Genomic DNA, 27,289 nt, shown 5'->3' on the forward strand with positions numbered 1-27,289 from the left:
TTCGCTTCCAATATGGCGTCGACTGATGATGTGGCCGAGATTCGAACCGTGTTCTGCCCGGGATCGAATCCGGAGGGGTCGAAAAATCCCCAGGAATTTTTCGGGGGTGGTCCGTCCGGATGTGTCCGACACCCCGTCCCTCACCACCCGGCCGCCCCATTGTGAGCCTGGCCGAACCCATAATGGGCCGGCTTAATGAGGCCCTCTTAGTGACCACAGAGCGGAGTTTTAAAAAAAAATGTCAAAAAATATGCCCTTGAAATTGAACGGTTATATTATTTTAATGCGCTTGAAATCGAACGGTTATTTACTTTTTCTTTAAAAGCTTAAGGGAAATAATATTTAATTTGTTTTGCTTTTTTTTATCAGAGGGACATGTCACGCGATAGTTACATTATCCTCATACGTAATTTTCGATAACGATTTCGACGATAGGGGGCATTTTTCATCATCTCGCCGCGAATGTCACGTGGTCGCCAGACGAGCCATTGACTCAGAGGGGTGTTTATTTTCTAGATCTGTTAAGGTGAGTGCCAAGCCAATTCTAGATATTACCAATTATTCCGCGTTTGTAATTCGAATTCGACAGTCGACTGTGACGTATTGCACCTGAAATTAGCCTGGTAAAGTTGTGAGTATGCATTTTATTATGTAAACAAGTTAAAGTTGTCAATTTCGTCTATGGACGAAGCCATGCTGCCGGGTTATTTGTGTATTTTTACAGGTTAATTTAAATTTATTTTACTCGAGGCTTATAACACTTACATTCATAAAATATAAGAATTTTAATGCTCTTATCCTTATTCTGTTATGGTGTAGGGGTCAAAGGTGAGAATTTTAAGCTTCCCCAATGCTTATATTTGAGTGTTGTACGTTGATGTTGATAAGACTTCATAACATTCGCATTAGAAATTTTTCTGGGAGGAAAAAGGTGAACAAACTGTGAAAGCGAACAAATGCCATTTTACTGTATGCTTCTTTGAGTTAAGTTGTTATAAAAAGTAGAAAAATACTTGTTTTTCTAAGTATTTTTCCTTCTATAAACTTTTTTAATGTTGCATTTTGTTATATTTTTAATTACATTTTTACTTAAACTTGCATTAATTACATAAATTCATGATATAGAAAAAAATGCACTTTTAATAAAAGTTTTCAGATACAAACATTCAAAAAAATTAAATTGAAACAAAAGGATATTTATGAACTCCTTTTAAACATTTGATTTACTCGAAGGTCTTATGGGATTAATATTAAATTTTTTTATTAATGATTTATATAATGCATACTTGTGAATGACTTTAAAATGAACTGAAATAGTAATGAATCAAATGTTTGTTTTTCTTTTTTTGCCTTTCATTGATTGATTTGGAATCTTGAAATACTACGACAGATTTTTCTAGTTTGTCCGGACTTGTTTATAAATGAAGTAGTCGATCTTGTTCCGGTGTTCGTAGTTGTAAGATAGAAGGGAAATTTATTCTTTTCTTTCGTAATTGCGCAATCGATTTGATCTTTTTGTGCCGTTTACCACACGGTCTATTAACCTAGGTAATCTCGACCGCAAGACGATTTATTAATTGCGTAACGTTAATTTAGGTTTATAAAACGCCGTCGAAACGTAAATTCTTCGAGTGCCGAAAGTTAAGAAATATTTTGATAGTCACGTATAATTTTGAGAATTCGTATTTTACTTTCCGACGAGGTTACGGACTTTAAAAAGTTACGGTACGTACGTAAAGACATTTAAGATTTAAGAAAGCTGTTTTATCGAATAATAGAACGGTGTTTTAAAGACAAGATAAATTTAATATGTTGAGGAAAATGCAGAATGTCAAGGAAATTTTTTGATGTAGTTTAATTGAGAAATTATTTGATATTTAAAAAATATGCAAGAAAACACTGAATTTCTTTTGAATAATAATAATTTTGTTAAGAGGCATTTAATGTATTCAATACTTGTGAAATTCTTAGATTAATTGTTTTTTATAGTATTTGCAATGAATTTGCTTGCCAAAAGTCGACGATGTGGATGAAGTTTCACTACATTTGTGTGTGTGCGTTTTGTGTAGGATGAATTGTGCTTCCATACAAAATATCCTTCTAGAGATGTACTTAGTTGTGTGTTTATCAGATGTGTTAAGATGCATTTATGTGCATCTTCAGTTAAATGTTTCTGTGCACATATAGTCATTAATAATTCACAGAATATATAGGGAAAGATTTACTTTATTATGCGTGGAGATATTTTAATTACTATCTAACAAATAATATTTTTTAATGCCACATCTATATGAAAGATAAGAATGGACAAACAACACATTGTGATTAATTTTGTGGATTCGGGCAATTTTGATACTTTTCTAGACTTTTTAATGATTTTCTAGCTTAACATTTTATTCGTCACTGTCGACCACGTCGTTATTTTTATAGTTTTATACTTGAAAATATCAGTTATACGGAATAAAGGAAAGAGTGGTATATTCAAGGAAAGTATAAAATTATTATTTTAAATTTAAGTAAGCATTCTACCATGAAGTGTAGTAACTAAAGCGTACCTGCATAAAGGGAAATGCGGAAATTATTTATGATTGTAGAAATATAATAGTAAGTAGAGCAAAGCATATTTTATCTGCTTATTATTATATTGTAATGATATGTTATCTTCTATTCACTAGACGACCTTCATATTTAAAAAAGCTCATACGTTTAGTTTTGGTAATGTAAATGATACGCAATAATTTTTCCTTATTACGAAATTATCCTTTTCCTCTTCAGATTATAAAGAATTTTGTTTGCAAGTATTTATCATTAATTTATTTTAAATTTTGATTTATGCACATAAATTAAAAAATAGAAACATTAATTTTTAATTTTTTAAGTAGAAAAAGTCAAATCATATACTTTTGCATTACAGTATATACTGTAAATACTACACTATACCACCTACTATATCAACTAAATAAAGATGGAAATAAAGCCAAGTGTTTAATTAAAACTCAACTTTGGGTTCATAGTCCAACAACCAACAAAACACGGTTTCAAAGAAGAAATATATACTGTATTTTTAAATCAAAGGGTGGCACAGAGTGAAATTTAACTGAAGTCAAGAATTAGATACTGGTCATTTGGACAAAATTACAACTTCTGTTAATATAGTGAATCCTATAAAAACAAGCTTTATTTTCACTATTCATTGTGTATTTTGCAATATTACAGAACATTAAGAAATTTGTCACAGTCTGTTGTGTTGATAAATTTTAAATACTTGAAAAGTTAACCAAATGGAAACAGAATGAATTATAATAAAGAAGTATGGCAGGAAATATTAGACTGTGCAGTTTGGATAAGATTACTTTAGATGTGATAATAGAAATCAACTTTAGAAAAGCAGTCAAGCATTTTTTGGATGTAACTTTTTGAACTTTTAAACATTGGAAAGTTTTTGATTTGTTGTTGTTCAAAAAACTAAAATTGACACACTAACCAAAAAGATAAAAAATATTGTCATGTTAGATATATCTATTTACACATTTAGACTTGGAAGGTCACGTGATAATATATGTTTGACTTGTTACTTTCCTGGCTGTTATATAAAACGGAGGAAAAGTATGGTAATCAGTCAAAAAATGACCCCACCCCTCCAAGAATTGTATATACAGTATTTGGACTTAGGACAGGACGGCTTGAAATGTCGACAAAATGCTAAAAAATTTGGGTAATTTATTTATGTATGGATGGGTGTGGGGGGCACAATTTTGTTCACCTTTGAAGCTTAACAACTTTTTGTTGAAAACTTCTGAAATTTTGCAGGGAGGTTTGTTTATTAGGGGAATAGATACTGTTAAATTTTGGTAGTTAAAGATCGAGGGGGTGGGGAGATAATGGGAGTCGTGTATATCTCTAGTAGGGTTGGACTTAATGACGACTTTACCTGTTATTAACGTTTAAAACTTTTTATAAAACTCGTCCCTGCCCTCAAAATTAAGCTTTTTGCCATTTTATAATAGTTAAAAATATTAAGTTATTTTAATAAAATATGATAACAGATGTGCCACCAAAATTTTAAATGTTTCCAGGAAAGTTGATCAACTCCTTGCTGGTTTATTACATCGTGACTTACTCGTCTTAAAACTGGTTTGTACTCAGTAACAATGGAAAGGAGAAAGCAGCTGCAAGTTATTTCAGTGTATGGCACTTATTATTTATTAGCTCCTTCTATTGTTTTTCGGTTTGTGTAAAAAGTAGATGAAAGCTGTACTTTTCTTTGCTTCACAAACTTTTGTATTTTATATTGTTAATCAAATTGATTGATAAACTAAAATGTTTATTAAAATTTTTTACATTCATTTTTCTTCTGAAGTTTATTAGAAGCATCTGAACTGCCATATTTTAAATTTATAGTACCTCAAGTACATCCATGTTTTGCTGTTGTTTCAAAGTTTGAATGTTTGAGAAGAGACTAACAGAAAATAGATCGGATGTATTCTCTTCACCTTTTCATAATGTCCACTATGTCTGATTTATTAGAGATTGCATAGCCTGTTTATTCTCTTCCTCCCATTCTTCACTCTCAGTTCTCTTATATCTGATTGGGTTATACAACATTTCACTAGTTTCATTTCAAATATCTGCAACCATTGTACATCAGTATTTCTTATGCTCTGTTTTAGTCATACCATAATTGTAAATAAGTATCCGGATATCCATAGGAATACTTAGTTGGATGTAGGAATGCAATCATGTGTCAAAATGTGTACCTTTGCATAGGATAATGCAGGTGGTGTGCATAGACTTATTTACATGGAAATATGGGTTGAGGAAGAGAACTTTGACTTTGAGAGAGGAGTGATATAGGTACTAGGATATTTTATAGAAGAATGAAATAACTAAACCTTTAAAGGAAGAGATGCCATCTGATTGGTTGTTGATGTTTGTCAGAATATAATTTTTATCAGGGCTGTGGAGTTTTGGTATTTTAGTCAGTCGTCAAAAATCCCCCGACTCGGACTCATTTTTACTTTCCCAACTTGTACTTCTCAACGAAAACGTATTTGAATTGTGTCACATATGACTCTCAGAGTTTTTTGCAAATATATACGTTTGGAGATCTCTCGAAACCAAAAAATGTCAAATAAAGGGAAAAATTCTCGCATCCATACACGTATGTTGGCGTCTAATTTGTTTAATTTCTTTATTTTGTTCTGAACTATTAAACAATATCTCAGAATGAGTAAAGTTTAAGAAACAAAATTTGGCACAGTAGTGTGTGTATAAAGGGCATTAATGCTATTAAATTTTGGTTTTTTATTAAAGGTTGACAAGGTAGAGACATAGAAGGGGTTGTGTGTCGTATCTCCAGTGTGGTCGGACTTAATGAATATTTTACTCATATATATTTTTAGCATTCACAATCTTATAATATAATCGATGGGTTAATAATAATAATAATAATGTAATAACAATAATGATAAGCTCAGAGTTCAAACAGTTAGGAGTTGAAATTTGGTACACAGTTAGGATACATCATAAGAATGTACACTAAGAAGGGATTTTTTGAAATTTTTCTCGCGGAGGGAGAGGGTTAAGGATTACCGCAAAGAACTTCATTTCTACCGTAATATTTTAGGTGCGGTATTTTGCGTTTTTGTGAAAAATCGAACATACTTTTAGACCCATCTAAAAATTCTCTAATTAGTCTCGGAAGAGAGAGGACCTAATTCTTGCACCCAGTGAAAACGGGTAAAATCGACTGTAATCTAAATATCTTAATCTTTGTTATTACTTTTAGCGTGAGCAACATCGGGCTCATCTGCTAGTTTTTTTCTTTTTATTTTTTATAAAAGTCGTCTCTATCCTCAAAATTAAGCTCGAGTTCTAACATTCGTACATAGAGGGAAAAAAAATCGAATCTTTTGCATATTTGGATATTTTGAGGTGCCCCGTGTCCAAAAATGTAAAAATTTGGGGTAGGATCATTTTTTGAACAATCGGTACACTTTTATCTTCTGTTATATATAACAAAAGAAAAATAAAAATTATCGTATTGATTCATTACTTAGAGAAATATTTCAGCTTTGGAATAAAAATGTTTCTACGTTCTATCTTTATTAGAACTATATTTATTGATGCTAATATTCTGAGGTCACGTGATGTCGTAAGAAAAAGTCGGAGTCGTGTAAAAATCTACCGACTCCACGGCCCTGGTTTTTATTGCTAGACTTCAAGTAGAGATCTCTAAACTTTGAGTGAGGATGTTGCTATCCTTATAATTTTCTTATTTTTCTTACACGCCCTACATATATACAGCTTCTCGTGGTATGTGGGAGACTACTTCCTACCAAAGGAATGAATGAACCAAAATATTGGTAGTTTACTACTAGAATTTTGAAAACATATCTGATAGGATGATGAGTGTCATTGTGGTCAAAAGTGGGCCACACCTTGTTGATTTTATGGAACAGAGGTTAGTATTCAAACATGTAGATGTCCAGATACTTATTTTCAATTAGGATATAAAATGACTTGTTGAATTAGTATTTTGTATAGTTGTACTTAAGCTTTTATTTTTTCTAATAAACTTTTGCTACTGGTGAACTTGTTAATTGCTTTGTAGTTTTATTTTCTTGCAATCTTGTTTTTGTTTTTTGTGCATAAAAAATCTTTCATCTGCAGGAATCTGATAGATTCCTAAATAAATTAAGGTAATTTTGTTACAAATTATTAAAATAAAAATAATTGTCTTCAGAAATTTCTAATGATGAATCTGGATATAATTTGTTAATATTAAAACTAACTTTATTATGCATTAAAATTAGTTTTTTCTAATTTTGTTAATGTAAATGATATGCGATAATATATTATTTCTTTATTATGAAATTATCATTTTTCTGCTTAGATTATATAGAATTTTGTTTTCATCATTAATTTAATGTATTAATTTATTTTTAAATTTTGATTTATGCAAATATATACTGTATTTTTAAATCAAAGGATGGCACAGAGTGAAATTTAACTGAAGTCAAGAATTAGATACTGGTCCTTTCCACAAAATTGCAAATTCTGTTAATGTAGTCTAAATGCTAGAATATTTAAAAAGAAAGAAACAGGAAAGTTTAACATTAAAAATATAACGTGAGTGTATATACAGCTACCACATCTGACATTGAGAAGAATTAAAAATATATACAAGAAACTGAAGCGTGTTTACAGTTTAGTCATGTTCAATCATGTGAAACAAATAATCTTTCTTTACAGAGATGACCTTTTATTAGAGGCTATGCCTCCGTAAAATTATGTAGCACAGTTAAAACAGAAATTTTAAAGTGAAAAATATCATCAGCCATTTTAATTGAAACTATGCATTTTTCAGTTATTGGATATTTGCCAGAGGATGTTTTAACTGCGTTACATAATTTTAGATCAGTGTAAAGAAAGACTGTTTGTTCTTGGTGATTGGACATGACAAAAGTGGGAAGATGTTTTAGTTTCTTCTATATATTATTAAAGTGAAAAATACCTTCAATGATTTTAATCTCAATTACAAAACAAAAAATCCAGCTCGTAACATAAAACAATGGAAAAAATTAACATCTTTAATTGCTTTTAGCAAAATAACACATCAAAAGCACACCACGATAAATAAGACTTACTTCCACCACAAACCAAAAAACGGTTCCATGACTCAACTATACAGCTTTCGCTAACTTTTTTGAACCAAAGGTTGTTCTTCGGGTAAAAAAACGGACAAATTGCTTTTAGCAATCGTCTTCAAGTTAAAAAACGTATATTTAAAAACGTGTTTTTTTAAACTTGAAGATTAAATTATTTTAATTGAGGAAAGTAATATATTCGTTTTCACATCTCTGCTTTCTCAGAGATGAAAAACAAACTACGAGTTGTAAATTTTGATGTTTCTTATGCATCTCGGCTTCATTAGGAGTACCAAAACTGTTACGAATGAAGTAAAAACTGGAAATTTCATGTTGCTTTTCTGTTGTAACAGTTTCTGAATCCATGATGATGGGCTAAAAGGCCTGAAAATATTAAAGTTCAGAAAAATTTTGCTTTTGACTTCCTAGAAAACAAGGATATATGTCAAGGTTATTAGAGATCAAAATTAGGTTTGTTATTGAGCTCATTAGCTATGCGTAATCCCTGACTTTTTTATAATACGGTGGAACCTCGCTTAACGAGCACCTCGCACAACGAGTATTTCACATAACGAACAAAACAATTTATAAAAATTTGCCTCACTTAACGAGCGAGTGACGAGGAGAGGGGAAGTCCCGAATTGTGTTCGTGCGGCATGCTCCGTCGGTCTGCGTTTAGCACTCGTTCCGCTTGCATCTTAGTGTCGCTTGCCGATCACATATTTTTCCAAACTTGTGTTCACACTTATTACTTATAAACATCAACAACCATAGACTGTTATATAATATACACGCCAGACAATATGCCAAAGCCTTGGGTCATTAAATTTAATGACCAATTTCAAATTAAATTTTAAAAATGTCTGAATTAAAAATTAACAATTCATAATTATAATTATAAATAGTTATTTATTTATAATTATTAAATTTAATACGAGATGGAAACATAACTGCCTACCTCTAGTTAAATTAATTAATTTCTAATATTTAATTATAACCTTTACATAAACCAAGAATTTGGCATATTGTTTGGAGCGTTTATCAAACATATTAGCTGTAATTTTCTTTTCTTTCTTTCTGCAAATCGAATTCTCGTTCCAGGATGGTTCATTCCACACTAGAAGAAAAGATGATGATAATTCGTGCTCCTTATCAGTGTATATTGTACAATTTTTTTTGAATAAATGTTATACATAAATCATTTGAGCATTTTTTGGCGTGGAACGCATTATCGTACTTTACATTAATTTCTATGGGAAAAATTGTTTTGCTTAACGAGTGTTTTGCATTACGAGTAAGACTCTGGAACGAATTACGCTCGTTAAGCGAGGTTCCACTGTATATGAAAGATAATAAATTTACATAATGTATAAAAGTGACAAATTTTGGTGATTTATATTATTATTTTAATAAAAGTTCAAATAGGGGAATTAATAAGAGGGAATGCTAAAATATCTGTGGAAATATTTTCATTATTTATTTCCTATCAATTCTTTACAAATATTTAAAGGATAAAGTGGCTAAACATTAAAAACATAAAAGTTCAATTGGTAGTAACACACAAATGAATATTTATTAGATTTGTAAAATTCACAGGGGGAAAACCATCAGGGAAAACCATCATTCCACATAAATCTTTAATCTGTTTTAAGTTAAAGTTGTAGTTTAAATATTTGTCACTGTTGATATTTATTTTTATATGTTTTAATGGCATTATTTGGAAGAACAGAGATGTGATTTAAGTGAACTAATCATCTATTGCATGTCACCAATTATATCATTTGCATATAAAATTTTTTTATTTATAATCACTTGAGCACTCTCCTCTAGTGATGATTATTACTGACCTGTAAGTAAATAACACTGCAATTAGTGGTGCTTCTGATATTAAAGAAATGTTATAACAATTAGTAAATCTTATATTTTTTAATTATTAATAATTTATTCAGTGTATAATTGAAAAAAACACAATTTATATTATTATAATGCGAGCAAGCAATAGTTGAAACATTTAAAGTTCGAAGCGATGTTAAGGCTGATAACTGTTGAATGTTATCAAATATGTGTTAGGGCTGATAGCATTCAAAGGCAGCTTAAAAATGCCTATTAAAGATAATGACTGTTATCAAACCTCTGCTTATGTTATACATAAAAAGTTAAAAGTGAACTTTAATGTGTTTTCAAACTTAGCATATCTCAAAATATACAAGTTAAACAACTGATAACATTATTCATACTTACAATAAGTAGTCTATTGCAGGCACAGCCGACGTACGGCCCGCTTAACGAATATTTGCGGCTCGCGATTAATCTTTCGATATTAGCTACTTAACTTCCAATAATTGGTCTAATGGATTGGCGATACTACTTTATTTTTAAAAACAATTCCATTGTAGAGATTCACAACTTTTGTACTGGTCTGTGTGATAGTGCCAGAATAAAAAAATGATAAATTTAAAATATTAATATTTATCATAAAATAATGTATCTTAGACAGTAATTCAAAATATACGGACGATATTCAATTTAACTTAGTAATTTGTGTGCTTTGCTAGAAATATAATACTAATATATTTAAACATTTATGTACTTAAAAGAATTGTTTCTGTATTTAACATTTTTTAATTTATTATTTTGTTCGGTCCGTGAAAAAGTTTTCTTTCCGATTCAGCCCGGGGGCAAAATCTGTTGGCCATGCCTGGTCTATTGTATATCCATTATACTTACTTCCTCTAGAGAGATCTATTATGGGTGTGAGAAGCCATAAGTTCAGTCATGGTTTGAGTTTTTAATGATTGTTATTAAAATGTATCTGTTTTATTTTAATCTTCTGTTGTTATTTACCTGATTTTTCTGTCTGGATAATTTCTAAACTTCACATTCTTTGTTACTTATGCTTGCAAATTATGCTGGCTGATTATGAAAAAATGGAATTATATAGCTTCTACTTTTTAATAATAAGTTCCTGCAGTGAAATGATTCAGTTTTTTTTTATGAAACAAAAACTTCTTTTGAAATTTGCAATGCTACCAATCCCAACAGCTGTCAACCAATGTAGAATGAAAAATTATTTTCAAGTACTTTCAGACTACTTTGGTTCATTCTCAGGGACTAAATCTACAACAGAACATAAACTAAGCAAAAATTATAAAAAAAATTCAAAAAATAATTGATGTAAACATTTGAAAGCAAATGAAATATTCTCTTACACATTTTGCCTGCTTTTCTATTATTAGCTTATCCTGGATGGACTGAAGAAGCTCGGATACGCTTGAGAACTAATATATTTTTCATTTAGTTACTTCAACTAAGCAGTTTTTCTGAACTTTATGGCATTAAGAAAAACTTCTAGAGATATTGACTAGAAGCAGTTTGAAATGTCCTAAAATTATTTTATAAAAACACTTCTGGATGATTTATTTCAGATAGGAAAAACTGTTTTATTAAAGAAAGTGAATAGTTATAGCATGTTACATTTTGTTCTACTGATTAACAGTAATTAATTATTTATTTATTGTCGACGACAAATCTATTTACGGTGGGCATATTAATTCCAAAAGCCTCGTGCATTGTGACTAACATCGCTTCCAGTTAATGAAGGTAATTCTGGCATCATCTGGAATTATCTTTGCTTAATCAATAAAATAGGATTGAGTGAGCCTTGGAACTGGAAGCACACAGTACAAAACTTAAGTCTGAAAAGATATGAACTGTGTAATCTAATTTCTTAAGCTAGCATAATACCATTCTTCTTTAGTATTATGATATCGTTCAAATTACATCAATGATTTTCTGTTTTAATTATTTCAGAAAATGCTACGGCAACGTATTCGCAGTAACGAGCAGTCGGATAACGAACAGGTTGGAAATGAAGTACAAGATGTGCAGGAACCAAAGAAGAAGTGGTATTTGATATTATTAAAAGTATTCTGCGGATTCTTTTTCACTCTATATATAGTTATACCGACAATATATTATTGTTGTCCGACGGTGAGAAGACACACCATTTTTTTAAATTATGTTTCTCTTCCCCTCCCTCACAATCTTTCGGAACCTCAAAAATTTGGATTGAGATGTTCACGCAACTTCTACGTCGAATCGGAGAATAAAATAAGAATGGGAGTATGGCACGTGCCTTCTAAAAGTGCTTTGAAATTTTGTAAAGGGGGAGAGATGGAAGCAGGTAAGGAGTTTGCGGATGGAAGCCCCATATTTCTGTATTTGCACGGGAATTCGGGAACGAGAGGTGCCAGTCACAGGGTTTTACTATACAAACTTTTAACGAATACGGTAGACGTTCACGTCGTAACTTTCGACTATCGTGGTTTTGCGGATTCTACGAACTATCCCCCTTCGGTAAAGGGTTTGGAACACGACGCCACGGTGATGTTTAACTGGGTAAAACAACATCGAAAAAATTCACAGATTTATATATGGGGTCATTCGCTAGGAACTGCAGTTGCCGTTCGACTCGCTTCGAGACTCTGCAAGTCGGGAGATAAACCTGCAGCAGTGGTTTTGGAAGCCCCTTTTACCAGTACTAAGGATGCCGCCATGTATTATCCTCTTACGGTATTTCACCGTTACATGCCATTCTTCGACAAACTTTTTCTCGACCCCATGATGGACGAAGAAACCGGTTTCGACAGCGAAAAACAGATAATCGACATCACGACGCCGCTACTCATCCTCCATGCAGAAGACGACAATTTAATTCCTTTCGAATTAGGCGAGAGATTGCATCAGAAAGCCCTAAAGGGAAGACCTAAAAACCTACCTCCACCCATTTTTATTACTTACGATTACGATTTTGATTACGGACATAAACACATTCATCGAGATCCCAATCTTCCAGGTATAGTTAGAGAATTTTTAGAGGGTAAACTTCAATCAAAATTTATCAAAAAAACTTCATAATATTTTCTTACTTTTGTATAAAAATAATATAGAAATTTGATTAGTAATCTTCCATACATGATTTTGTGATAGGTATTCACAAGTTTCTTTCACTTGACAAGAAATTTTGATTAATTATCAAATTTAACTTTTTGTAGAATTAAAATGTATAATCCAGAATATTCTGTTTGAATTTGATCATTTGTTTCACTCATCACCTTTAAGGCAATGGTACATACATAAAAATCTCAGTTTAAATTTGATATTCAATCTAAAGCAAGAAAATAATTTATATTTTCATAAATAGAATTTTTTATTTTAAAAAATAAGATTTTAAAATGGTTTTAAAACAAACTCCAACAGTTTTGATACTAACTTAGTGTGTATGAATATGTTTGTCTTCAAAAATCAAACTTTTTTTATATGGAAATGACTATTTCAGTACCTGGAGTAACTTAGAAACAAACTTTACTATGTTAAAGATTGGATAAATATTGCACAATTATATAACTAATGGAGCCAAGATTTAGTTTTGATATTAACTCACATATAAAATAATAGTTTGAATGGCTATACATATTTAGGGTCTTCCAAAAAGAATGCTATCATTTTAAATTACTGTAATTATGTTAATTATTACCTGAAAATGGTTTAAATCAATAAACTCTGAAAACTCGCTCCATCTCTATGGCTAATGACAATGGTTTTTTACCTTTCGGACTAGAAGCGGAAGTTGTATAGCAAAACTATTGTAACAACTTTTCAATTAGCCAATTTCGTTTTTAACAGATAAGGCTGATTTTGTGTTTAAAAGGTTAATATATTTCAAAACAGAAAACTCAAAATTTCATAAATAGTATGCATTCAGATGTATTTTTGTTTGCTGCCAGTCTGTAGTGCTGTAAATGAAAATGGGGATATGCTGGATCAAGATTCTGATGATTATTTCTTCTAGCAAGATGGAGCTCCACCTTATTTTTCTAGGGAGGTTTCCAAAGCTCTGAATCGTGTGCTTCCTCGGCAGTGGATTGGGCATCCAGTCTACTGCCGAGTCTGTTGCTCCGTAGACCTTCCAAATCCCCGGACCTGACATCCTACAGTTTCTTATTGTGGAACTATGTGAAAGACGCCATTGCCCAGGAATATGCAGAAGCTTTAGAATCAAATTATGAATGCTTTGGGAGGAGTAACAATGGATATGTTGCAGCGAGTCTGGGAAAAAATGGACGTTCGGCTAGATGTGTGTCGGGTGACACAAGGTACACGTATCGAGGAATCGTACAAACAAATATGTAACTTTGAGAGTTTTTTGTTTTGAAATATATTAAATCATTTTCAGATATTAACATAATTACAGTAATTTAAAATGGTAGCATTTTTTGGAAGATCCTGTTTAATGATTTGTAATTGTCATAAAATGTTAATTTGGCACTTAGTTTGATGCAAAAATTACAATGATATGTCCCAGTTGAATTTAGAGTGAGATTACACATAACAGCTTACGAAAATGTCGTACACTGTCGAAAGTCCTTATTCTTTACTTTGAATAAAATTTATTAACTGCACTGTTATTGCTCGAAGTGTCGCACAGTTTTCTTTGAATTTTTATAAATTTACTTTAGTAGATTGATTCTATGTATTGCTTATTATTGAGTGTGTCAGAAGTTGATTATATTGTTAAGGTGTTGTGCAAGAAAGTGAATAAATATGGAACTATCTGGTTATGCATACTCTGAATTTGTACTGGAATTCTTTTCTAGTTCTTCAGAGTCATTTTGTGTCATAGAATCACTTCTTCACTGATGCAATTTGCAATAATTGAGTGAATGTTAACCTCAGGGTGATTGTTTTCAATGATGTGATATGTTGTTTGTTTAAATTTTCCAATAGTTTTTGTTTAATGCACAGCTGAACTTCAGAATTTTAAGTTTGTTAATGTCTTAATCAAATATTGTTAGAGCAAACTGTATTACGTTTTGGATGAGTGTTATAAGAAAAGTTTCTTATAAATTGGTACACTTGTCAGTTGAAATTCAAGGAAAATATGCATTTGTTTTGATTATTACTGAAATAACTTTGTAATTGTCATTTATTCATGCAAATTTTGTAAATTTCAATAGGTATATATTAGGTATGGATCTGTGTATTCATAAATTAGAAGGAAGTTTTGAGAACATTCAATATGCAATACATTTTTGACAAAGAATGTTTAGTTTTTAAGTAATTTTATTACACAAAGTGATCAAATAAAAGTGAACTTGTGGGAATCAGCACAAGAAATTTGGTGACATGCCAAGTCTGACTTTGTATTATTGTGAGCCAGTCTTGTGTGTGGCTCTGTTGGTGCATCGCTAACTCTGATAGAACATGGTGTTTGGCAACACTAAATATCTTTTTGAAAGTGCTTTCATTTGATCACTCAACATAAACATTAAATCCAAACTAAATTTTAGAATATTTCATTACAGAAATTCTGATTTATAATTTATCAATTTTATTTTTTGTGACTAAATTCCTGTATAAAGATTTAGTGTAAGATGACAATGGGACAATGTGTATATGCAAATACTTATGCTGTTCCTGTACAAATTTTGGAATGAGAAAACTAATTTGATGTAAACTGGTGCAATAATTTGAGGACAACCATACTGAAGAACACGAAAATTAGATTGAAAGTCCGGGTGATCTGCAACATCTGCCTTATTTAACTGAATTTATAATCGGTAAATAATTAAAATATTTAACAGTACATTTTCTCATATTTTGTACATTTGTTGCTATAAGTAATAGTACAAATAAACAATTTTTAATTAGAGTCAATGCATATTTACTTCTTTTGTAGGTAGGGTATGTTTTCAATGACTGAATAACAAGAACAAGGTTAAATTGCATTTTATTTTTTTTGTGCATTTTGACAGAGCATTAAGTAAATAAAATGAATCTTGTTTGAAATTATAGCCTTTTAAAGTAGGTATTTTTACAGAAATAATCCTTTATTTTACGTAAAAATCTGATCAATTGATCTGTGTGACAACAATATTGATTTAAATTTAGAATAACAGTATTAATGTAAAACATTTTGGCTAGCTTATTGTGGTTGTGATTTTCTTCTCAATTATTTATAACTGTGCAAGGAGTTTTACTAAAATTTAGTTTAAATGATGAAATTGTAAATATGTATCGTGTTTTACGGACTATAAGACGCACTTTTTTCTTCGAAAAATTGCCTCCAAAATTCGGGTGCGTCTTATAGTCCGTAGTGTCTTACAGTCTGTAAAATACGGTAATACTAAAATATTTAATGCAAAATATCCATTGCAATCCTATATTGCTGTAAATGGATGTTAAACCCTTAAAATATTGCATAAACAACAGTTTGTTGGCAATTTTGTAGCAATAATATCAAACAATCCAAATTAGTTTAACTGTTTTATATTTTTTTGGATTTGATCCATTGTGAATTGTGTTAGAATAATCAATTACTGAAAGGTTACAGATTCTGTTCGTGCTGTGTGTGTATATGTGTATACCGAGATATAGTGGCAATATATATACCCAGTCCTTTGGGTGCTATAAACCTGTTGCTACTCAGTTATTATTGCTAGTTCATCACTTTGATTGCCCTGGATCACACTTAGAAATTTATTTGATATGATTTGCAGATATTTTCATATTTCTGCATTCATTTTTAAGTTATATTGAATAACTTATTGTGAAGATGCTATGTGATAAGATAAAAGCCAAACATCCATTGTGAAATATCAGAAATGACTCAGTGACTTTGAAAAACAGTGGAATAGTATATTTAATTGGCAGAAGCAATAAATAATTGCATTCTGTTATGTACCACGAAGAATTATCAATGACTAAAGTCGTGAATAATACGTGCATCTTTTTTCGGTTCTCAGTGCTAGCTTTGCAGTATATCACATTTACTAATTCAGCTTAGAATTTGCAAATAAACTCAGTAATTTGACAATGTCATTTCAAGGATATGCAAGAGTTTGAACTTTCGTTTTTCTTTTGCCATTGTTACGTTTAGTGTCTAAGCATAAAAATACAATAGAACAATGCTCGAAACAGGATAAATCCACATATCTTTCATACAGAACGTCACTATCTGTTTTCACATATCACAGCTTTTTATGGAAACTGTTGACATAGCAACAAATTGTATAATATTTTTATAAATAAAGAAATTTATATATTGTGAATGCTTTTAAAGAATTTTAAGAATATTTGTAAAAATGCTAATTGAATACTTTTTGATAGAAGTTGTCATTACTCCAGCTTACAACTATTAAATGTTCAGTTCTTTGTATTTATACAATATTTGTAAAATAAAAATCTTAATGTATAGTAATGATCCTGTTTCATAAAGAGATTTCAGTTCCCATCCCTATGTTTTGTTGATTGTGTATGTTCATAGAATATTCTGCTTGGCCATCCTGTTGGTACTTTTCTTAAGTATAAAAATACGAACGAACTTCGTAGCCATACTTTTCCGAGCCCAAAGTATTAAGCATTTGAGGAATCTCTTTCAATATACCAGAGCTCAAAATAACTTGCATATATAATCAGAAAAAATTATTTTTATTAATGTGTTTAAACATAATTGTTATAACACCGACATGTAAAGACGAATGCTAACCAGGACCAAGAGGGAAAACTAGGAATTTTTCTCTGGGTCTTAGGAGCTTATAAGAATAGCTTCATAAGAATAGATGCCACATCTATTCTTATGAATTAATGTTACTTTTCTTAATAGAAAATAGAATGTTTATTAATAAAATAGTCTTAAGATTTTATGTATTTCATTTGTTAAAAAAAATAATGGTCAATGGTCCCCATTACAGTTCTGACAACCCTGATGCCAACTTATCTTGTTGCAACACCCAATTCTTTTCTCACTGATTGCCAAAGAAATACAAAGCACAGTAAGATGAAAATATTTGGCACAGTCTCCCTTAACATGATTTACTTATTGTGCAGAGTTTGATATTTTCTTACAAGAAATTAAGATTCCCTTATTTCAGATATCTGGGCCATAAATATCTTTGATAAATATCAGGGTCGCGCAATGTTTACGTAATAAAATTCATATTTTTTAATTATTTAAATTTTGTCAAAATTTATTTGTGCTGCAGACTGGTGCTTGTGCCTAAGTAGACCTCTCTGTTAATGTCCAAGAGTATGCTGTGTGTTATGTCTGTACAGATGGATGAATAATTCAAAAATTTTCAAGGCATTCTGTATTGTAGCATTAAAACCACTGTTGAGAGTTAGCACCTCTCCAATGGACTGGCCATATGCAGGGTTCCGGGTTTTCTTCACTTATCTAATACCTAAATGGGGCCAATTAGCCACATAATGTCCTCTAAGTAAGTATTCCGTTGGCAGGTTGCCTGCGTGTTGCCTCGCATTATTCTGTCGGACATACCTTCTCTCCGTGCGTGTTCCCTTTACGTATTAAAAGAACCTTAAACGAGTTTGGACTTGTGGGACCGGCGAGGCGATAGGACAACTTCCTCGAGTGGCAAAACAAGCAATCAAAACATTCAAAAGCAGAAAAAGTAAATTATAATAGCTGCATACAATGAAATCCCATAAGTGTACTTTTTAAAGTTGTAAATAGTTTATTCAAGAATGCCAGCACTAGAAGTATTCTCTATCGGCAACCATTCTAGAAGTAGGAATGGCAAAAATGCTCGGTGCAAGACGTCAAATCGGCTCTCGTCGGCGGGCTCAACCGCACCCACGGCGAGAGCAAGGGACAAGGCCGATCACGCACGGGACAAAACCGCCAGCGAAAAATTTAGGCTCACGACTAGGACTTTTCAAACTCGGCTCCTCAGAATAGTATCTTAAGTACTATATTAATCCCCAGGCTTTCCTTATTAATCTATAAGTGTTACAATAATTTGGCATTTTGAAAGAAATGGCAAATGGCTACTATTATTGAACTGATCTGTGAATTGAGATTTTACAATGGTCAATGTAATTTGAAGTTAGGAACTGTAGTTTCACAAGATAAGACTCTCGGGACGACGTGTTTATAACCTAGGGCTCGAGGCCGTACAGTGGTCGAACAGATAAAACCGCCGAACACTGCTAATTTGGTCACAGGTTCATCCCCGACCAGCGGGCTGGCCAGGTGGAATTTTCCGAACTTTCTTTGTATCGAACACTTACAGATGAGTTTTCATTACGAAACTTTCCCAGGGGGCAGGCCGCCTTGGCAGATCGCTCATGTGCCACATTGTCTTATTTCATTACTCCCGGGGTCTAAACACGATAAATATCTAATACGAGGCGACTCGACAAAGTTTTCGCGATAGGCTTTGTGGGTGGGTCGCAGCCGATATTTGGTAGTCTCCAGAAACGCGCGCTATTCTTGTTGCAATATACATCTGTGGTCGAGGTAACTAAGTTGTTTCTAACCGATCAGAATGCAATAAACTTTAAATTCGGCGGCCGAGAAAATACAAAGAGTGCAATGATGATCAATTTTACGAAAAATGAAGTAGTAAGTGATAAAGTAGGTTTCGTGATAAAAAAAAATTGACAAAGACGGTAAAATTTAATTTTGATCGGATGGACGAAAAACTGGTAAGCGGAGAAAGTGTGTGTGACGTAAAGTACACCGAATTATCTTATTAAAAAAAAAACCTATGTACAGTAGAGCAACTTCTGATTTGACCGAGTTCCATTCCTAAGACTAGGTCATTGTCCTTAAACGAAGAGCTTAATTGTTTGAGGATTTTCCTTACACGGTTTCTTTATCCATACGAGAATATCTACGGAAAATTCAACTTGATAACCCTTTTAATTTGTGTCTCGCATATTACAAACCATAAAAATACGATTATCAAAAGTTATTAAAAAAATCCAGTAACGAGCTGCGTAACTTTACCGATTTTAAGAAATTTAATTTAAAAAGTAACATAGTGTAATTAATATGAAAAGTTGTGTGTGGTGCCATCTATCACGTTAATTAAAAATTAATAATACAACTGATATATTTTAAAGTCTTTTTCTTACATTGTTATAACAATGGCTGCGTTCAGCGGACTCAACAGTTCCGGAACTGTGGAGTATTTTTCTGCCCAACGCTCTCTGCAGTGGTGCTGTTTCGGAACACGCTCGGTGTGTCGACGTCACATTTACTTAGGCTATCTTTCACTAGCTGCAACTGACCAACGATCGGTTGACAATATTTACGGCAGTTTGTTAAAAGTTTATTATGATGTACAGGAACATACTGCATCCACAGTAAATCTCAAAAGTGTGTGCAAGAGTTAATAAGAAAGTTCCTAAATGAGGGAATTAATGCATATAAATAAATTTAATTAATAAATTTTATTCTCTGTAAAAATAAACACTAGACAGTACCAACAAATAGAAATATCAACTTCAACTTTATTTATTGTTTATTTCGTAATAAAATGATTATTTAGCAACAATTATTTATTAGAATATGCAATTTGACTGTTACATTACTCACAATTATTTTAAATGACTGAAAGTTTTAATTTCAATTACTATACTTTATTTTAAATTTTAAAGTATGTTTTCGGTCCACAAACAACACATTATAACATTCTGTTTAATGAAACACTTGCCTGCGTGAAGAGTAATAGTGTTTTGCCCTGTACACCCTTTTCCTGTTAGAATCCTGTCGGTCATATATCTAACGCCATTTGGGAGAAAATTTTGAAGCGACTTCCGTTCCAAACCGGAAGTTCATATATAGTTAACCAGACCCCCTGCCCATAATCTTTCCATATCTAATCTCGTATCTATTTAACTCCTTTCTCGAGATTAAAGGACAGACGGTAAGACAGTGGATATTTATAGGTCTACAATTTTTTCAAATTGCATCCTAATAACTTTTCTATAAACGCAATACTTACCAGAACATATTTCCCGCATAGTTTGTACAATCTGTTGTCAAAATTTAAATACTTTATCATCACACAAAATCAATTATTCTAGCATTTATACAAGAGTTTTTCTATCTAAACAAGTCGTACGAAGTCTTTCGGACAAGAAGGTTAGCTACTTCGATCACGTGCGGGGCCGTCACAACCCGTCTAACACGGATCACTTTTCAGATATTAATATTAGACCAGTATTAATTAGTAATGGTCGACCGTCTTTTCCGGAAAAGATCAACGATTATTTTTGGTCGAATTACTTCAACTCCCTTCCGCAACAGTTCCTTCTTTCTACGAACCAGCTGTGCGATGGCATTCGAATAGAAAAAATTACATAACGTAAGGTCACCGGGCAGCAGAAAATGTCATTTAAGGGGTTTTTGAGTGCCGAGTTTAAATATTTGGCCCGTTTTTTTTTCGAAATTTTATTGGTTGGCAGGTTATCGTTTGATATTCGACTGCGGATGGTAACGTTTCTTAGAGTTAACGTTAGAAAGAAAAATATATATGAAAAATTGAATATATATTTTTCTTTCCTGTTTACCGGCCCTTTGAATTTGTGTCGTTTCGTACCATTCGACAATCACGCTAAATTGACGATGGTAGGCTGGAATAACCGAATTCTTTGTATGGTTTTCGTTTTAATGTTCGTTGTATTATAGTATTTGATTTATATAACTACGAAGGTTATCTTAGATAAGGGTTTGTCACACCCAGTGATCAATCTAACACATTTTAAAAAAACTACAGGGTCTTCTTTTAGGTAATTTAAAGAATTTTTTAACATCTGTTAGATTGGTCACTCGGTGTGATAATCCCTTACGTAAGATAGATTTGATTTTTATCACTAAAAATGTTATCTATATAACCCGTTGAAAGGTTGTTCGTGTAACGGTATGCCAAAAACGGGCACTAGAGGCACCCCTATCGGGTGTCATATTTTAAACATTTAAATTAACAATATAAATTATTATTATTCATTTGACCAATAACAATATAAATAATTCAGTATATTTGTAATAGGAATTTATTATTGTCACGGAATGCCCGTAATGTGCACTAGGGGCGAATAACGAATGTATTGATCCGTTAAGATTAGTTTTTAAGACGAAGAATTGTATACATTTATATATATTAAGTGCATCAAATTTTAAAAAAATTAAGTATAAAACTTTCATATATTAGGTGCATCAAACGTGCCTGGTAGGAATTTGTAATGCTGTTAGAACGCCCACTAGGGGACGTCCCGGACTACTAGTACTATAATATAACGAACATTAAAACGAAAGAAACGAAGTTGTCAGAGATCCAAGATGGCGTACAGGTTTTGGCGCGACGTTCGAATTGTCAGGAGATTCGAGTGCTAGACTTGTGCTTTTTGGTTTCTCTCATATCTTGGTTTTTGGGAGTGTGAAGTTTTTTGGTGGCCTTTCGACTGTTTGGTTTTTGCTCATTCCCAGGCAGTGATTACTTCCTGGTGGCTGGTGTCCCGAGTGGCTACTTCAGCATCGGAAAAGGATTTCCGGAATTAAAGTATTTCTCAGCTTTCTCCCAGGTAGGAGCGCGATTCACGGGCCTATCCGGTGTGGACTGCTCCATGGCTTTGGAGGCGTCCTCGCCCCTGCGCATTCGCCTCCGGCCCCCGGAGTCGGGCCTGGGGGGCCCCGCTCCCTCGGGACTGCGGTTTTTGGCTCCTTTCGCGGAGGCGGATAAACTCCGCTCTATTTGGCCGTCCCTCCCATCGGACTTCTTGTTCTCGATCTTCCTGGAGGGCCAGGGCCCCCTTTGTCGTTTACGTCCGGCCGAGCTACACGCCGCACTCCGGACGCGATTCCCACGCCCGGAGCTCATCGAGGACGTTCGTTATTCCAGGAGTGGGCTTCTGTTGAAAACAAGGGACTTCTCCACCGCCCAAACGGCTCTCGCCCTGACGTCTCTTGGGGATTTGTCGGTGCGGGGCAGGTTGGCCCCAGAATGCTCCCAAACGGCGTATCTCTTGAGAGGAGTGGATGCTCACGGAGGCCATGTTGCCTGTTGTCGAGGTGCGCCGCTTCACGCGGAAAGTCATCGACCGGGCAGAGGTGACCCCTAGTACGACGGTTTACTTCTCCGTTGCCAGTGCGGACCCAATCGAGTCGGTGAAACTGTACTATCAGCGGTTTCGCTGCGAGCGTTTCTATCCTAAGCCCAGATTCTGTGGGCGCTGCCTTACTTTCGGCCACGCTCCGGCTTCTTGCCGTGGGTGCCGTCGTTGCCTAAACTGCGGGGAGGACCACGACCGCACGGGGTGCTCGCGCCCGGCGGAGAAGTGCGTTCGCTGCGGGGGCCCTCACCGGGCGGACTCGTCCAACTGCCCGGCATACCTCTCGGAAGCGCGGCTACTCAAATTGAGTGTCATCCACTGCTGCTCGCATGCGGAGGCTAAGCGTCTCCGGCCTGCGGAGCAATCATCCTATGCCCAGGTGGCGGCAAAGCCTAAACCTCTCCAGGTTCCGGAGACCAAGAGTGGTCCCAGCGGTAGGGTAGAGACTACCCATCAGGCCGACTCAGCACGGGGCCCGGACCACCAATCCTTGACCCGGCGAATCGCCCGGCTGGAAGCGGCTATTGACTCGCTACGGGCAGAACTCCGACAAATTAGATCAGAATTTCGGTCTACCCCTCCTACTAGGGAATCGGAACTCCTTCTCCCCGAGGACGACTCTTTGCAACCCCAACAATTACCTACCTCCCAGGCTCAAAAACGTCTGCTGCAGCGGGAGGAACGCCCTACGCTCTCTGGCCCGCCTAGAAAGAAAAAAGGGAATAAACAGAGGAAGGCGGCCCCAAAGGCAACTTCCGATTCAGATGGGCCAGCATCGAACATGGACCTTTCCTTCCCGCCTGGCCCAACCCGGACGGTATTGTTGGAAGACTTTGGCGCTGCCAACCCAGCGGAAAAGGTAAAACTTCGTCACCGTCAGTCAGCGCAATCGGCACATAATGCCTAGTCCGGCCCAATTCAATTCGGCCCTTCGCATCGTTCACTGGAACGCCCAAGGCCTACGCGCAAAAAAGTACCTTCTTTTGGCGGAACCATGGCTCCGCGGGGTAGACGTCCTTTTAATCCAGGAGACGTGGCTTGTCCCGTCAGCCTCCTTCTCCCTCCCTGGGTTCACCATTTTCCGGTGTGACCGTCCCAATTCCTGCGGCGGCGGTCTTTTAGCGGCGGTGGCAACGGCCATCCCCGCGCGCCTCCTTCCGGCCGGCCCGGGAATCATGGGCCTGGAGACCCAGGAGCTCAGGATCTTTCTCCCGGGGGGCCCTTTTTCCCTCGTGGACGTCTACGCCCCTCAAAGCGTTCAGCCGGACATGGATCTAGACGCTTTGCTTCGGGACGGCCTTCGCCCTCGGATCATCTGCGGTGATTGGAACGCGCACCATCCTTACTGGGACGATGGCTGCACCCACCCCGACACGGCGGGACACGCACTCTTCGATTGGTTTTCCACAGCAGACCTTTGTCGCCTGAACTCGGGGGTTCCTACCCGGTTCAGTGCCTCTAGCGCTTCAGCCCTCGACATCTTTTTGCTCTCCGGACTTGCTCGGCTTGACTACTTGGGACGTCTTCTCAGACACTCTATCAAGCGATCATGCCCCAGTTTCCCTTTCCATTACCACTCTAGCACATCGGCAGGGGCCTCGGGTACGTTTTCGCTGTAGTACTGACTGGTCCGGCTTCCCCACTCGGTTCGAGAACTCCCATCTCTTCACTGGCCCACTGCCCCCCTTCGTACTCCCAGTTCACCGGCCTGCTTCGGAAGGCTGTGGAGGACTGTTAGGTGTGGCGCACCCCTCCTCCCCCTGGGTCCCCACCTTGGTGGACTCCGGCGTGTAGCCTCCTTCGGGCTAAGAAATGAAGGGCATTTCGTAAAGCCCGCCAATCTGCCTCCTTGGCCCTTTGGACACGCTACAAACGTCTCGGTGCCCTACTCCGCCGGCAATCCCGACAAGCGTGTCGGGAGTGGTGGAGCCGACTCTGCTCCTCCCCTCCTTCTCCGTCCACGATCTATAGGATTTTTCGCCGCCTCTGCACGCCCGCGGACGCGCCAACGTCTCACCTCATTTTGCGTACGACGGAAGAGATCACTTTGCCTGCCCAGCAAGCAGAGGCACTGGCCGCCTACTTTGGTCGGAACCGCCCATCAGGCGCATTCGCCCCAATCACAGCGAACCACAACGACCAGCTAACTCTAGAGGACGGCCTGTTCCGTCCAGCGGAGTTGCTTCGGGGCCTTCGCCCAACCACTCTGGGCCCGGACCGCATCCAGGCCCAGGCCATTCTTGCATTCCCCCCGTCAGGCCTCGCAGCCCTCCTGGCGGCCTTGAACAGAGCATGGTTGGAGGGGACATGCCCCCAGGAATGGAAGTTAGCCCATATAATTGCTATTCGCAAACCGGGTCGCCCGGCGACTAATTGCACCTCCTACCGACCAATTTCTCTAATTTCCCACATGGCCAAACTCTTCGAACGAATGGTTCTGCACTGTTTCCATATTTCTGCGGCTAATTCCACCTTTTTCCACCCACACCACTTTGGGTTCCTGCCCTATCGGGGCGCCGAGGAAGCTTTGCTCCTCCTTCACCATCAGGTCGCAGTGGCTCGGGCCCAACGGAAGTGGGTTTTTATGTTGGCCCTCGACTTGGAGGGGGCCTACAACTCGGTCAGCCAGCAGGGCCTCCTGGCCAAGATCCGGTCTTATGGCATCGGGGGCAGGTTTCTTTCTTGGCTCAAAGTGTTTCTACTAGACCGCCAATTCCAGGTTCGCTGGCGTGGTATCCTCTCCTATCCCCACCCGTTCCGGCAAGGAATCCCTCAGGGGAGTGTACTGGCCCCCCTCCTGTTTACCTTATATATGGCCGATCTCTGGAGGGTTATTCCACCGGATGTTTCGGAGATAGTATATGCCGATGACATCTTTCTTCTCTCAGCTAGCTCGAGCCCTACCAAGGCCCACGCCTGCGCCCAACAAGCTTTAGACCACTTGGAACATTGGGCGTCGGGGTGGAGCATGTCCTTTTCTGCAACCAAGAGCGCATCAATCGACTTTTCGGCCAAAACCAATTGCTCACCTTTATCTTTCACCCTCAGTTCGGGAACCATCCCCCAGCAAAGGGTAGTCCGGGTTTTGGGCCTCCAACTCTCTCATACTTTCACTTGGGACAACCATGCCCAATTCCTCCGGACCAAACTAACGCGGTCCTGCTCTTACTTAAAATACTTTGCTTCCCGCCGGAATGGGGCTCGGACTGCCGACCTCTTGCACCTTCGTCTACTCGGTGCTTCGCCCAATGGCGGAATTTGGCGCCCCGCTCCTGGAGGGGGCTCTGCTCTCCAGCATTAGCCGTATGGAGCGCCCATTACACGAAGCCCTTTGTACCGCGCTGGGGGTCCCCAAATCGATTCTTCTGATCTCCCTCTACACGGAAACCGGGTATATTCCGCTTCAGCTTCGTCTTCGCCATAGAGCAATAGCGCATGCGGTAACCCACTTATCTCGGGGTCCATCTAGCCCTCTGTTCCACCTTTTCCAGGCGGCTCCCAGACTGGCCTCTCACCATTGGCGCCGTTTTCAGTCTCCTTACGTCGACCGGGTTTTCACCCATTTCGCTAATGAGATTCTCCCGGTTGCCAGCCTTTACCGCCAGAATTTCCACCCCCCGTGTGCAGATCAGGTCCGGCCCAAGGTCCACCTCAATGAGTGGTCCGCATCCAGTGCGGACCACGCCGAGGGCTTGATAAGCCTTTACTCCGAGCTCCACGCTAAACTATGGAACGACAGGTACTGCATCGGTACCGATGCTTCGAAAACTACTCTCAGAACTCAGATCGGCATCGTCATTCCGAACGATGGTATCCGGGAGACTTGGCACCTCCACGACGCCTGCAGCGTTTTTACGGCAGAAGCAATCAGGATTCAGCGAGCGCTGATGATTGCTTCCCATTATAATCGTCTGACTGTAATCTTTTCAGACAGCCGCTCCGTTCTGCAGGCAATCGCGAACGTCTCTTTCTCCTCGACGGCCATCATCTCAGACATTGCATCTATGGTCAGCAGGTTCCCTGCCCCCCTGGACCTCGTTTGGATCCCAGGACATTTGGGCATTCAGATTAACGAAGCAGCCGATAGGGCAGCCAGTCACGCCGATCTTACTGGCTCCTGGCGCCGCTCCTTGACCCCGAGAGACCTACGATGGCTCAACAGGGACAAGATCGTGCTCGCCCTCACCAACAATTGGTCGGCAGCTCTCCGGCACAAGGGGAGGGAGCACCTCCGGCTGTTCTCCCCTTGGCCCTACCATCTGGCCTCCTCGCGCCGTGCGGAATCGCTTTTGGCGAGGCTACGTACAAATACGGCACCTCTTCAATCTTTCCTTTTTTCTCGTCACCTTAGCCGCTCACCGGACTGCCAGCACTGTGGGCAGGAGGAATCCCCCGATCACTTTTGGCTGGTGTGTCCAGCGTACAATGAGGCCCGTCGGGAGTTGGGCCAAGCCCTCTCTTTGGACCTGCACCAGACTCGTCACCTCAGCCAACTTTACTGGCCACACGCGGGCTTAGACCCGCACCACCACATCTCAGCCCTTGAGCGGTACATATATAAGACAGGCCGCTTTGCCTAGCCACCAGGCGGCGCATCGGAAGAAAAGCCGACAACGGCCACACCTTCCAACATAAACCCACGAACAAGAACATTAAAACGAAAACCGTACATAGAATTTGGTTATTTCGGTCTACCATCGTCACGTTTATTGCGATACTCTGAT

At 37.1% G+C, this 27,289-nt stretch overlaps 2 protein-coding genes across 2 annotated transcripts; both read left to right on the forward strand.

Moving 5' to 3' along the window:
* Positions 1-386: 386 nt before the first annotated feature.
* LOC136979009 (lysophosphatidylserine lipase ABHD12-like) lies at positions 387-15,360 on the forward strand. The gene is made up of 2 exons (XM_067274888.1): positions 387-526; positions 11,460-15,360. The coding sequence occupies exon 2, from the start codon at positions 11,463-11,465 to the stop codon at positions 12,564-12,566; it is 1,104 nt and encodes a 367-aa protein (XP_067130989.1). The 5' UTR covers positions 387-526; positions 11,460-11,462; the 3' UTR covers positions 12,567-15,360.
* A 10,399-nt stretch (positions 15,361-25,759) lies between these two features.
* On the forward strand, positions 25,760-27,145 carry LOC136978995 (uncharacterized). The gene has a single exon (XM_067274873.1). It carries the CDS (start codon positions 25,760-25,762, stop codon positions 27,143-27,145), a length of 1,386 nt encoding a protein of 461 aa, XP_067130974.1.
* Positions 27,146-27,289: the final 144 nt, after the last annotated feature.

This window comes from Centruroides vittatus, unplaced genomic scaffold (assembly GCF_030686945.1).
Source record: "Centruroides vittatus isolate TY-2023 unplaced genomic scaffold, ASM3068694v2 contig_566, whole genome shotgun sequence".
Lineage (NCBI taxonomy): Eukaryota > Metazoa > Arthropoda > Arachnida > Scorpiones > Buthidae > Centruroides > Centruroides vittatus.